The 14,942-nt window shown below is 36.4% G+C and overlaps 1 protein-coding gene across 4 annotated transcripts in view; it reads right to left on the bottom strand.

The window, feature by feature from the left end:
- Positions 1 to 14,942, bottom strand: part of rock2b (rho-associated, coiled-coil containing protein kinase 2b) — a 41,532-nt gene that overhangs the window by 14,439 nt on the left and 12,151 nt on the right. For all 4 annotated transcript variants that reach the window (XM_079831742.1, XM_079831744.1, XM_079831741.1 and 1 more), the window contains exons 6-22: positions 14,759 to 14,903; positions 14,521 to 14,659; positions 13,149 to 13,240; positions 11,189 to 11,351; positions 10,058 to 10,142; positions 9,599 to 9,687; positions 9,111 to 9,159; positions 8,862 to 8,997; positions 8,342 to 8,433; positions 7,242 to 7,488; positions 5,939 to 6,045; positions 5,669 to 5,828; positions 5,078 to 5,238; positions 2,490 to 2,674; positions 2,269 to 2,338; positions 2,066 to 2,169; positions 1,688 to 1,874 (exon numbers count right to left, since the gene is read on the bottom strand). In XM_079831742.1, the coding sequence (XP_079687868.1) occupies positions 1,688 to 1,874; positions 2,066 to 2,169; positions 2,269 to 2,338; positions 2,490 to 2,674; positions 5,078 to 5,238; positions 5,669 to 5,828; positions 5,939 to 6,045; positions 7,242 to 7,488; positions 8,342 to 8,433; positions 8,862 to 8,997; positions 9,111 to 9,159; positions 9,599 to 9,687; positions 10,058 to 10,142; positions 11,189 to 11,351; positions 13,149 to 13,240; positions 14,521 to 14,659; positions 14,759 to 14,903 (2,211 nt within the window). The remainder of the gene's footprint in view (positions 1 to 1,687; positions 1,875 to 2,065; positions 2,170 to 2,268; positions 2,339 to 2,489; positions 2,675 to 5,077; positions 5,239 to 5,668; positions 5,829 to 5,938; positions 6,046 to 7,241; positions 7,489 to 8,341; positions 8,434 to 8,861; positions 8,998 to 9,110; positions 9,160 to 9,598; positions 9,688 to 10,057; positions 10,143 to 11,188; positions 11,352 to 13,148; positions 13,241 to 14,520; positions 14,660 to 14,758; positions 14,904 to 14,942) is intronic.

Here is a 14,942-nt window from a genome sequence, read left to right as displayed (position 1 = left end):
TGATGCAAAGCTGAATTTTCAGCATAATTTCTCCAGTGTTCAGTGTCACATGATCCTTCAGAAATCATTCTAATATGATGATTTGCTGCTCAAGAAACATTTATGATTATTATCAATGTTGAAAACAGTTGTGTAAATTTTTTTTTAGGATTCTTTGATGAATAGAAAGTTCAAAAGAACAGTATCTGAAATAGAAAGCTTTTGCAACATTGTACTACCGTTCAACAGTTCAATAAGTATTTTTTTTTGGGGGGGGGGGGGGGTGAAATGAAAACATTAAAGAAATGAAAATGAAAACATTTATTCAGCAAGGATGCATTAAATTGATCAAGTGACAGTAAAGACATTACAAAAGATTCTATTTAAAGGGGTGATGAATTGAGAAATCAACTTTCCCTTGAGCTTTTGAAATATAAAAGGTCATGGTAATATAAGAATATTCAAGTTTCAGAGCTGAACACGTCCTTGTTAGTCAAAGAAAAGCTTTTATAGACACCAGGCCCAGCAAACGATCGATCTCAGGATATGCCCGGTTATGACGTTAGAGTGTAGTGAAGCACCGCCTCAACAAAAGAAGAACAACGCCTGATTCTGTAGCCCCGCCTACCGACTCGTGCCACTAACATAACATAGGCCTACATAGAGAGCTAAACCGCATCGAATTTATTTGTGGTTCTTGATGTGCGTTGTTCACTCTCTTGACTTGATATTTGAAAGAAAAATACAATCGCAAAAGTTTTGATCAAGCAGTCTGCAACGTACTTGGCGTATGTGTGTGTGTGTGTGCGGTTCACGCTTATATCCACCGATCGGACGGGCCAAGTAATAAAAAAATTGCATTCCAATCAATCGCAGGTGGATGAGAGATAAATCATTGTGTTTGTTTGATAAAGACGTTTTGCGAGCCCTGTGGGACGAATTATTCCGGTTTCCGTTTTCCCACATGCTTCAAAACTATCCCTCACGGTATACTCGCAGGGAGCCTAAGCTCATTAAATATGCAAATCTTATCCAATTCTAGCCGTGGGCGTTTACTTCCAAGTCTTCAGTGCGGCATGCCCATAAAATCTGGGCGTGCAGGTGAGAGCCTCAAAACCAGGGTAGAAAATAGCCTATTACTTATTCATTATGATGTTTTTTACTGTAAAAACCATGCGAACGTCATTAGTTGACCATAATTAGTTGACCATAATTTTTTTTTTTAAAGCCAGTTCATAACACCTTTAAAATCAATTATGTTCTTTTGAACTTTCTATTCATCAGAGAATCCTGAACATTTTCATTTTCAACATTGATAATAATCATAAATGTTTCTTGAGCAGCAAATCATTATTAGAACGATTTCTGAAGGATCATGTCATGTGACACTGAAGACTGGAGTAATGATGCTGAAAATTAAGCTTTGCATCACAGAAATAAATTAGATTTTAAAATATATTCAAATAGAAAATAGTAATTTTACATTTTAATAATATTTCACAATATTGCTTTTTTTGTATTTTTAATCAAATAAATGAAGCCTTGGTGAGCATAAGAGACTCTTAAACGGCTGTGTATATATATATATATATATATATATATATATATATATATATATATATATATATATATATATATATATATATATATATATATATATATATATATATATATATATATCCATTCTTATACTTTCTTGTATTCTCACCGAGTTGATGGTATTGTCCTTTTCGCCGAGTTCCTGCCGGTGTCTGGCAATCATGTCTTTGATCTCCAGTTCCTTCATGATCTTCTCTTTCTCCAGGTCTGAGAACTGCTCCTCAGCGATGGAGCGTGCCAACTGTTCAGAGTCTGCCTTCGTCAGGCTCGCCTCTAGCTGCGATGCTAATGAGTCCCTATGAACACATAAATGTATAAATGTTTGTATTGAACGAAATTTTAGCATATTGTACAAATTGTTATCTGTTCATTCATCCTTAACTAATTACATCTATTTGCCTAACTTTTCATCTAACCTTGCTCTAATTGATATGGTTTCACCGTTAAAAAAAAGGATAAGCCCTTTGATTATAGCAAATATACACACCTCTCTTCCAGTAGATCCTCTAATCTCTGCTGAGCATCTTTGTAGAGTTTAGCCTTTTCATCATTCTCCTCTTTTAGCTCTCGAATCTGTGTTTTATATAGTTTCTGGAATCAACAAACAAATATGAGCACACAGATGCACAAACCAATCCAAATACATCACTCATATTTGCTGGCAAAATATGATAAAGCTGGCAGACATACTGTGAAGTACTGCTCTGCCTCCAACTGGTCCTTCAGCTCTTTCAGCTGTATGTCAGCTTCTTCTCTCTCCCTGATTGGACACAGAGAAAGGAGACCTTTTTATTGCATGCTGATCCTCATTGAATATTATTTGTGTGTACTATGCATTATATATACACATAGCCCTACTCACTAAACAGTAGCATCAGCATTTAAAGACTATGGATCAGTAAGTCACTCACCTGCGTAGTTCCTGATTTTGTTTCTCAAGGCTGAGTTTGAGCTCCAGCAGATGGTTGAGTTCTTGTTTGAGCTGTTTCTCAGAGGAGCGTAGGGTGCTGATCTCCTCCCTCTGCACTTTGAGATCATTCTGACACAGAGTCTTCCTCTGAGTCTCCTGATGCACACGCACACTTAGCACCTCCACCTGGCACACACATACACACACACACAAGACTGGATTAAATCAAATATCTTGGACTTCCGATTAACTATGTGATGTATAAGTGTAATTTTTAACTTTGTCAGGACCACTATCGTCAAAGATGATTGACAATTAGCACACAGGATAGCAGGGAGAGCAGCGATAACCCACCTTAGGGTAAACAGAACAGAACCAACATAAAATATTGCAGATATCATTAATGTCAATATTTAATGTACAAAATAATTCGGGAATTTAGACTGATTCGAGGGGATTAAGAATACCAAATCCTGACTTTACGAGAGGAGCAGCTGGGGATGGAGAAGGGTAAATGAGCTCTGGAGAACGCGATAGCAGCCGATAGTACTGAAGTGCTTATAAATGTATGTTGTAATAGACATCGTATCCCTATAGGTAGACATGATCAGCTGACTAACAGCTTGACCAGCCAGAACTGACGCTACGCTTGATTTTTGTTCAATACTTTCAATTTTTATAAATTATTTTTATTTAAAAGTATGTTAAATAGTGCTGAAAATATGGACAGAAAAAAGTACTTTAACAGAGCATTAAGTTTGATACGGTATTGTTCAGAATATAAGACGACACACACACACACACACACACACACCACCCCAACCCGTTTTTTTTTTTTTTTTTTTGCTTGCAAGATTCCTTTTTGGCTTTTTGAAGACCACATCTTGTCTTTTATAAAGAAAATTCGGTAACTTTACAACAAGGTCTCTTTTTTTTTGGAAGGCGGGAAGGCGGTCAGCCAAAAGTTTACTTTATAAAGTTTTAAATATGGATATTTTTCCTACACAAACACGTCGATTCGCTTCAGAAGGCCTTTATTAACACCCCAGAGCCACGTGGAGCAGTTATTTGATGGGCAGATGCACTTTTTATGGACTTCAAAAACAGAGCAACTATGAATCAAATTCTAATGCTTGGATTAGCCTGGACTTTTGTAATATAACTCTGATTTTATTCGTCTGAAAGAAGAGTGTCATATACACCTCGGATGACTTGAGGGTGAGTAAATTATGGGCTAATTTTCATATTTGGTTGAACTATCCCTTTAATGTTAGTTAATAAAAATACAGTCGTTCATTTTTAGTTCATGTCAGTTCACAGCGCATTAACTAATGTTAACAAATACAACTTTTGATTTTAATAATGTATTAGTAAATGATGAAACTAACATGAACTAAGATTAATAAATGCTGTAGAAGTATTGTTCATTCTTAGTTCATGAATGTAACTAACCAACTAAAGTACTTAACTAATGTGGGAAATGTTCTGCTGGTTAATGTTAATGTTGAAACCTTATTGTAAAGTTTTACCGAAAATGCTTTATTTGAAAATAATTATCATATTGCATATTTAATTTTTTGTACTGAAAGTATATCACATAATAACATTTAAAAATAAACACTTTATAATCTGTAGTTCTCATTTCCAATAGATTTCACAATGACTAATTTCTCACCTTTATGTACAGTGACAGATGTTGGCATGTCAAAAATCACAGGTATTTGTTCCGCATTACCTGTCTGTTTCAGGGGACATGAATGTTTTTTTTTCCTTAGGCCGATCACATAGCGCTGAAAAGACAGCAGTTTCTCCCTGAAGTCAGATGGCAAACGCTGGGCAAGACTTGTTCTGTGGCATAATACTAATCCATTATGCTGCATCAGCGTCCGCTTCAAAGAAATTGACAGGCCAGTGTGTCAGTACGTAGCCGAAATAAGAAATGAGGGGCCTCGCTGGTGGCTATTTTCAGCTCCTTGGCGATATCCAGTGCCTTTAGCTGGATGATAGCTCTGGTTGTGGGAAACCCCTCATTTCTTTTTTCAGTTGAATACTGACACACTTGCCCATCAAATTCTTCAAAGCGGCTGTTTTTAGATCTGCGGTAAGCTTTTCTTTGACTGTTAGCATTTTAAGACTGTCTTTTTGGGCTCGACATCTTCTAGCATTACACAGTGTTTCTTGGCTGTTTAATGAGAGTTGTTTGATGACGCTGCGTTTATCTCCATGAGCTTAAAGTTTGCATCATAACCTCTCAGTTGCTGTTTCACTTGCCCGTCTTTTGAACTGCTCTGTACTGGACGGTCATTCACCATCATGAGGTCCCCTGGCACTCTAAACTACCGGTAGTTTACAGGGGCGGGTCGCTTCAGTCCTGGGGGGCACACTTGTTTTACACATATTTGGTGCTCCCTATTGTTGAGGGTGTATTGACATGTAAAAGTCTAGACCCTGAATATAAGACAACAGAATGTTTTCCAGATGTAATTCCAAAAAAAATATAACTTGTCTTATATTCGGAACAATACAGTTATTAAAACAAATCAGGCAGACAGACAGTTACAGCCAGGCAAGAAAAACAGACAGGTTTACCTCCTCAGTGAGTTTTTCTTTGATTGAGCGGAGCTCCTGAAGTTCATGTTTGGCTTGTTTGAAATCACAGTCTAATCCTGAGTTTTCCTTCTCCAGCTGCATCAGTCTGTTTTCCAACTGTTGCTTCGCAGATCGTTCTTCCAGCAGCTTATGTTCCATATCTGTCATAAAAACACACACAACATCACCAAACTCCTTGTGCTTGTACTACAGACTTCGGAAAGATTTACTCGGCTAGAACAGAAAGCTGAAAAGAGATCAGAATTGCAAGGCACGTCTAGAAGAATCATGTTAAATCTTGACAAGCAAGATTCTGATGAAGTCAAGACTAAACTATTTTGTTGTGAGTCGAATTCCTTTTGGGTAGTAGCTTTATATGTATTGCAGGTTAATTCTAAAAAATCTGTAAAATTTCCTATTAAGTGTCCACTTTCCCCGTAGTTTACTAAGCTTACTAAGGTAACCAGAAATAGTTTTCCCTCAATCTAAACTGCGCTCCCCTAAACAACATTTTTTACATTTGTAGTGAAAATCTGTACAAATATACAAGTTTTAAGAGTTTTTAAATTAGAGGCTACGGTCTAATTTTACCTTTAACGGCCTCAGACTTGGCCTCCTCAATGGATTGGTTGATTTTGTTGTTGTCGGCCAATCTGGCGTTAGTAGCTTTATGCTCCGCCTCCTCCTGCTCCAGAATCTGTTGAACGGCTTTGAGTTTGAAGGAGAGATCGATCTCCTGCTTGTTCTTCTCCTGTGGGTGAAGGGATAACAATAATCGGGTTTCACAAAAATAAACATAAACACACACACAGATCTTGTGCTAAGAATGTAAATCATTCAATCACTTGCTAAAACACACACCTTTTCCAGGGCAGTAAGATCCTCCTGTAACTGTCTTTTCTCTACTTCAGCCTTTGATAAAGAACTCTTTATGTTTTTTAACTCATCCTCCAGTCCGGAGACATGACCTGAGAATAAAAGAAAGAGAAATACAGAAAGAAAGGAAGACACAGGCATATCAGACACAGAAGATAGAAGTGGAAGTCAAAAACCTCAAACCATAAAAACCATAAATGGGTGTTTCTTCAACTATGGGCACTTTTGGTCCTGTGGACTTTCAGAACATAAAATCTCTTACAAAACTTTACACTCAGACTAGTATATTTACTTTATTAAACTAAAAATGTTCATCTCAATTTTTTGGTCACCAGCTCACCACCATAATGGTGGTTATAGGAATGATATTTTAAACATTATCAGAATAAAAAAATAAATAAAAAAAACCTATTGATCAGAAAAAACTTATAAATACATAAATAATATTTTTTTCTTCACATATCACAAGCCTCATATTTTATATAAAACATAAACTAATTTTGATAAAACTTCTGTCAAAAATCATTGGTCATGGTGGAAAAGACAGAAGGACAGTCGTAATTTGAGTAAAAATAAAAACAAATAAATTATTTTCAAACAATACATATTGTGTGGTTCATGATGTTTGTTTATTTCACAATTTGTTTAGATAAATATGTAATTACAGTATATTTTTATAATTAATTTTCATATTTTATGATTAAAATCTCTGGGGTCTGAGGTAAAAATCTGGGGTCTGGAGTAAAAATCCATAAAATCTTATCATAAAGGGCATCCGAAAAGAAGCAAAAATAAATAAAGGCATGGTAAAAATGTTTTAAAGTGACTTCCCTTAATTGAAGTCTATATATTTAAACCATACAATGATATCACGGGCCATTAAAGAGCCTGCAGAAACAAATCTTTTACATTTAATAGACAGAACTGAAAATATGACTGAAAATAAGAGATATTTATTTTTCGCCCATTTTTCCCTGTCTAGCTACATAACGTCAGCTACCTGCCTCTGACCTAAAAATAACGCACTATTGATGTTTACATTCGCTGCGGGCAGCTCCACCCCAACACAACAACACTGCCCAGCAGACAAGAGCCCAGTGTGTCTTTCAGCAAGAGCTGACCACTACATGCTCAAACATAAACATCTGCTTTCACTCGCTCACATAGACCGACACACAAGTGTGATCCCTAGAATGTAATGCAATCTCCTTCTAGGAAGCTCGGTAGATACTGATTCACAGCTACTTCTGTCTGACGAACACAAACTGGCAGACACACATGCACCCACCCTGTAGTTCATTGATGGTCTCTGAGCCAAGGCTTCTCTCTCGCTTCTCCTCTTGCAGTGAGGTTTGCAGGCTTATTTTCTCCTGTTCCAGACCCAGCCTGCCGCTCTCCAGCTGGGCCAGACGCTCCTGAAGCTCCCTGAGTGAGACCTCCAGCTGCTGGGACTGTCTCAACACCTCACCCTGGGCCTTCTTCAGCCTCTCAGACTCCTCCACCTCAGCCTGAAGCTTAGCATTCACCTCCTCCAACTAAGGACACATTAATTTAGTATCAGAATCCCTTTTATTCCATAATACTGAACATCTATATATCAAAATCTAATTTACACTACCATTAAAAATGTATTTAAATGATTTTGAAAGAAGTCTCTTATCAACAAAGCTGCATCTATTTGATCAAGTAAAAACAGTAATATTGCTAAATCTTTTTATAATTTTAAGTGATAATTTCTATTTTAATATATTTTAAATGTAATTTATTCCCGTGATGGCAAAGCTGAATTTTCAGCATCATTACTCCAGTCTTTAGTGTCACATGATTCGTCAGAAATCGCTAAAATCGCAAAATCTGGTGCTCAAGCTTAATATTTGTTTTGTGGAAACTGTGATACATTTTTCTAGAGATTCTTTGATGAAAGAACAGCATTTATCTGACATGGAAATATTTTTAAACATTATCAATGTCTTTACTATCACTTTTGATATAATATCTTACTGACCCCAAACTTTTGCAGGGTAGTGTATATGAGAAGCTAAACTGATATAAGGTCTTCGGAAATGTATAATAATATAAACACATTTGAATATAACAGAATTTAGCATTTATCTTCACTTATTTTAAGAACAAATCTCAAACATTTCATATTTTAAAGTCTTTTTTTTTTTACTTTTGAAAAAAAAAATTCTCAACATTTGAAAATATAGCATCAAGCACAAACCTCTGTAGGTTTAATATTTCCTTTCTTTTTTTTTTGCTGTGTTCATAATGTTCAATTTTTTTTTAAATGTCCTTGCCTCTAGCTATTATAGTAGTATATAATAACTATATAGTAGTTATTGTTCTGAGATTAAAGTTTTGGCAAAGTTTTGCTGAAGGACCAACCTGTCTCTCCAGGTGAATGTTCTTCTCAGCGGAGAGATGTGAGTTCTGGTTCTTCTTCTTCAGTTCGGCTAGCTGATCTCTCAGGCTGCCCACTGCAGGAGAGAGAAATGCCAAATATGTTAGCATCACAACATCAGCCGAGCAGAACTAATACTTTCTAGATGAGAGAATGGCAGAGGTTAGTACTGAGCAAATCAGGTAGAAACTTTGGGTGCAGTCAAAGAATCAAGAATGAGTGTCAATATTAAACATGCAAAAGTGGCACAAAAGCTGCATCTGAAGCAGCATATATATTATCATGAAACGTGCATGTAATTCAAAGAACATTCAGTAATATTGTTGGTTACGATAGTTGAAGATGGGGTAATCCACCAGTTTAAAAGCAAAGAATGGTCATGATTTTTTGAAGATTGATCCAGTATCATTGCATTGGCTAGATTTGTAGTCACTGTTCAAATGAATCAGCATTCATTGTTAATGTTGAGGGTCAATGGAGTGCGTTTCTGTCTGCTGTTCTCACCCTCATTCTCAAGAAGACGCTTTCTGTCTGTCTCTAGGCCGGCCTTTCTTATGCTTTCAGAACGCTGGTGCTTCAGTAAAGCTTTATCTCTCTCCAGTGCCCTCAGAGAGTCTTCTACCGTCTGCCTCGCATTCACCTACAACAAGACACAAACAGTTAGAGGAACTTGTAGAAAGTTGCACTTTGTTTCTGAATGGTTTTGAATTAAGAGCCTTTGTTGAGTGAATGCAATTTAAAGATGTGTCTTACTGCTTCTTCAAGCTCTTTGGACAACTTGTCCAGCTGCTGATTTGCTGTCCTGTTGAGATACAACATAGTTTACATCTGTTGTAAGTGAAGATATATAATGTTTTGAATTTGCCATATGTGATGCAAACAACTCTTTTTTTTTTAAACATTTAAACATTCATTATTCACTGTACAACAAACACATATACACACATATACATATATATATATATACACACATATATATATACTGTATATACACTGTGTGTGTGTGTGTGTGTGTGTGTGTGTGTGTGTGTGTGTGTGTGTGTGTGTGTGTGTGTGTGTGTGTGTGTGTGTTTATAGAGTACAAATCTTTCAATTCAGCTTCCCACTAAAATTGTTATGCTGATAATATTCTTTTTAAAATGTTAAATAAAAAAATGCGCACACACACACACACACACACACACAAAAAAAAATATTTTCAACATTTCGCATTTCCACATTATGTTTACGAGTATTTGTACCGGCATTTATTTTCCAGTTCCTCCTTTGCTTGCATCTCATGTTTGACTTTTTCCTCCAACTTTTTCAGCCTCTTCTGCAGGTCATTGGACTAGGGACATGCACAAAACACATTTGAAGAATCAACAACCAACTGATTCAAGTTGTTGTTTTCAATTCTATTAAAAGCAGCACTTATCTAAAGAATGTGGAGAAACACTCCAATTATGTTGAGTAACGGCACCAAACTAAATGGTTGTGGTACATTCTGCTGTAGAATAAGTCACATGAGCTATTTTGGAAATCTAAGTAATTTTGTGCCACACAGCTCTATCAGTAAGGATAAGTACCCCTCAAGTACCCCTTCATTGACATACAACTAGAAATATGTTAATTTTAACTCATTTTATACAGTACTGACTATCATTTAACATTAATTTGATAATAGTCACTAATATTATTTATAATATATATATATGAACCTCTGCATGGTCGAAACCTTCATCCTCAATGAGACTTTTAGCACTAGAGTCCTCCTCTGAACACTTTTTTTTTTTGGTTAACAACCTGAAAGAGAAAGAGAGAGAGAGAGAGAGAGAGAGAGAGAGAGAGAGAGAGAGAGAGAGCGTTATGGTAAATTTTCCACTCTTCTCAGCTAGCATCATCCTTGTTTACTCTGCAGCAACACACTTTGAGGTTTCATAAATCAATTCAAGATGAAGAATAAGTTAGAACGAGAGAAGGAATGAGAAAGAGAGAAGAAATGAAAGAAAGAAAAATCTCAAAGCAACTTTTCAATCTCCTCAGCTCTGCCAGCGGCCCATGTGGCTTCACTCAGCCACACTGGAGAAACTGAGAGAGCCAGGGAGGAAACAGTGAAAGGATAAGGGAAAAAGGAGGGAATTGTTATGGAACAAATGCAGCACTCATTCACAGCTACCATAACCATGCAAAAATACTGTACATCCTGTCTCTATCAATCCATAACATGGGCTCGCTGTAGCTTTACAGCTTTTTAGTGTTCATCGGTGAGTGAGCGTGTGAGGAAGAGAACAAGATACCTATGTAAAAGTCAGACAGCGCTACAGTGTCTGAAATGTGGGATTTGATTTTTTTCTGTTTACATGATTTCATTTACAGTAAATGCTCCTTTGTTTTGTTCATTCAGATTTTAAATCTAATTTCTTTTTTCACAGTCACAGAAAACTCTTTTAAGAATGTTGATATCCAGACCTGGCATTATCAGAATATGTTATGGTGAATATATTATTTTCTAGTTATGCTCAGCTCAAAATATTTCACAGGCTAAGAGCAAATCTCTAAAATCTTTATCCAGTAATCAGAAACAGCTAGAAAAGTTATGGAAATTCACTGGCCAAAATGAGTGGGAACCCTTTTGGGACTCTTTGAATCCCTTTTCCACAAGTATTAGTTATTTTACATGACTATATTATGCAACAAAAAATTATGTAGTATAAAATTAAAACAAAAATCTCTATAACAAAATGTAATAATATTTTACACTACAAGACAATTTTTCAATAGCAGTAGTTCCATTGGCAGAGTCCATCTTGTCACAAACAAACACAAAATGCACACATTTTCACACTTACTGGTCCTCCCTGAAATAGGTGAAGCCCACAAAAGGTAGCTGATTTCCTGCAAAGGCACGGGGAGGGGGGAAGGTCTCAGTTCCTCCCGGATCATCCTTTATATCATCATCAAAGTTTCTGGTGTCAATATCGCTCCTCAGCTCCGGCACCACTGGAGCCATGGCTGAGAGACAGCGAGAAACAGAGATGGGGGGGGGGGGGGTTTAGGTGAGTAAGAGAATATTGTAAAAGATTTGAGCAAAAATAGTGTGTCCTGTTTGAGTTTGAGTATATGTGTGTGTGTGTGTGTGTGAGCGAGTGAGTCTCACAGTGAAAGGCTCAGTGTGTGTAGCACACAAAGCAGACACTGTACTGAAGGGAGGAGTGGCACGTATGATTTGCCAAGCTGGCCAGTGCTTACTCACTACCTCCTGTGCATACACACACTCACGCTCACTTACACATCCAAAACACTCCCTGGTTCTGGAGCTAACGCACTGAGCACGCTGAGAGAACATGTGTCAAACATCTAATGGGGATGAGGCTGAATGCATTACTGCAATTCCATTGTGGTATAGAGTTGCCTGTCTCTGTACCACAATTGACACTCATATTTTATGAATATATTGTAAAACCACTTTAGACAAAGTTGGACATAGACATCTATTTAACTTATCAAAGATGTAGCAAAGAAGAAGATTAAAAAAAACATGTCAGAATGTGCCTTCTTTGTATGGGACGAAAAACAGAACGTATAATTGGTTTCTTTCCAACAACACAATTTGTTGCATTTTATTCTGAATAACAAGAAAATTATATGTTGCCATATGGCAACACCGCACCATGCAGATATATGGATGCAGTTGCTCAGATTCCCAGAATTCTCCTTGATAGCACTGTTAATAACAGACTACTGTGGAGGCAGAGAGAACGCTAGATAGAAAGGAAATATGTGCATTTGGGCATCACAGGGATAGAGAGAAGAGGAGAATACGAGTCTAACTCTGTGGTTTTGAGGCTTTTCTCTCATTAGTAACTGTGTACGGGCCACATGTTTGGTTCCACCCTTACTAAAACCAACCCAATACCCCTTTAACCCTATTCCAAGCACCACGCCCCCCCGAAAAGAGCACATTGCTCCTTCACACAGTGCAACAAATCAAATCAAAATACACTAAAATAAAATAAACAAAAAACGATTGTATAAAACAGCAAAGTGCACTGTTGCAGCACAAAACAAGCTTTGTTGTTTTATACCATCACATGTTCATGGTACAATAAGCAAACTTATATTATGGTTAACAAGACTAAATATACAAACAGGTCAATTATATAATCACATATTATATCTTACATAATACACTTCATCAATAAAATTGCCAGAGGGTACAAAACATAATAAATAAAGTTCAAACAAAGTAAATGGTCAGTTCAAAAATAATTTATGCAATTTTATATTATTAATTTGAAAGAATTAAAAGAGCAGTTTAATTTCGAACATGTGCATTGTTCAACTGGTTGAGGTTGATATGGGATTTAAAAAGTAATTAGTAATAAGTAATCCAATACTTTTCAGAGAGAGTAACTTACCCAACACTGGTATGCATGACTGAAATGACTTTCATTTTCACCAGAAGCATAACAAGAGGGTGTGAGGTGTATGTTTGCATGTGTGTGGAGGAAAATTTCAGGAAAAAAAAACTGTGCTCCAAAATCCCATATCCATAATTTGAACAGATATAAATAACTGAATAACCTTAACCCCAACTCACAAATAAAATAACCAATGCAAGACTTAAGTATATTCTAGATTTCTTTTGATTTTATCAACCAGCACATGCATGCATGTTATTGTAAGTAAGTAATTCTGATTCAGTCATAAATAGTGATTAGTTTTACTTATCTTATTATTATTATTATTATTGTGACTTTCAAGTTCTGATCACAGATCAGCCACACTCACACACACACAGAGGCTTACTGTCTCGTATGGTGTCGAAGGTCCACTGATCGTTCTTGAAGAAGGGGTGACATTTTATTTCATCCACTCCAGTCCGGCCAAGCCTCACCTCCCTGAACATATCAAAACACTGGTCAGCAAACCAAACAGAGAACCACAACCACACTCACTAATCCGTTAAGTGATGTGTGTGTGTGTGTGTGTGAGACTGGAACATCCAACTGCGAGTGGCTAATGGGAAATGGCAGAGCATGGATGAGTTGAGGAACGAAAGCGACACACACAGCAACATCCAAAAATAAGGAACATTCGTTCCCTCCCTTTCTTTGCATCTGGATTCAAAGGGGTGCAGCAGTTTGGACTGCCACGTGTGGGACATTCCTGCAGCCAGAATGCAAAGGGAGGGGTGTGTGTGTACATGAACACAAGGAGACAAAATCATAAAGCCCCTCTCTGGATATTTGATCAGGAATGCTCGTATGTGTGCGCATGTGAGAGGGAGGAGAACGAGAGCGAAAAAAGGGAGTTAAAGGAAAACAGTTTGAAGATGTCAGGCGGAAAGAGTGACCAGGTATAAAGATGCAAAGTAAGACATAGAGTTGATGTTTTATACTCTACAATTCAAAAGTTTGGTGTTTATCGTTTAAAATGTATCTTATGCTCTTCAAGGCTGCATTTTTTTGATCAAAAATACAACACAATTATTATTATTATAATATTTGTAAATATTATTACAATTTAAATTAACGACTAATTAATTATCTGTTCTCTATTTTGAATATATTTTAAAATGTATTTATTCCTGTGATGGCAAAGCTGAATTTTTAGCATCATTTCTCCAGCCTTCAGTGTCACATGATCCTTCAGAAATCATTCTAATATGATGATTTGCTGCTCAAGAAACATTTCTTCTTATTATCAATGTTGAAAACAGTTATGCTGCTCAGGATTCTTTGATGAATAAAAAGTTCAAAAGAACAGTATTTATTTGAAATAGAAATCTTTTGCAACATTATAAATGTCTTTATTGCCACTTTTAAGGCGTTCTTGCGGAGTATTAATTTATTCATTAAAAAAAACATGACATCTCAAATGACAACAAATAAATACAAATATATTATATTTTTTATTTCTTTTTAATGTATTTTGATTTACTTTAATACAAAAAATAATGGTCAAGTCATTATTGTTCATTTTGCAATAAAGTTCATCCCTATTTCAAATTGAATATAAAGTTATTGTTCATATTATTGATGTTCACAATGTATTAATCATTATCAGCAACATTTATATCAGCCAAGCTCATATTTTTCCATGCTTCTTTTGACATTACAGCTAATATAATAATGGACTAATGTTTAATAAATCTAAACTTTATGTTTCTCTCTCTCACCTGTCAGTCAGAAAGGCACAAATGAGGTCCTTGGCTTCCTTTGACAATTCCATATCATCTGGGAAAGTTAAGCGGTTTTTATGATCCATGATCTTTCCATAGGTTCCCACTAGGGACTCAGCATAAAATGGTGTGTCACCTGCCCAAATCAACAGAAGAATGAATATATAGGATGATAAGAATGGTGAGATGAGATTACAGGAGACGAGAAGATACAGATGAAGTTGGTGCTACTCACCGACTAGCAGCTCATAAATGAAAACGCCAACAGACCACCAATCACACTCGCGGCCATAGTAACCCGTCCCTCCTTGTGACATCAGAACCTCTGGTGAAATGTAATCAGGAGTCCCGACAGCAGTGTCACAGCGGACCATACCAGACTAAACACAGATACAGATACATATATAATAATTACATAT

This window comes from Gobio gobio, assembly GCF_949357685.1.
Source record: "Gobio gobio genome assembly, chromosome: 12".
Taxonomy (NCBI): domain Eukaryota; kingdom Metazoa; phylum Chordata; class Actinopteri; order Cypriniformes; family Gobionidae; genus Gobio; species Gobio gobio.
This window is presented reverse-complemented; position numbering and strand designations above follow the sequence as displayed.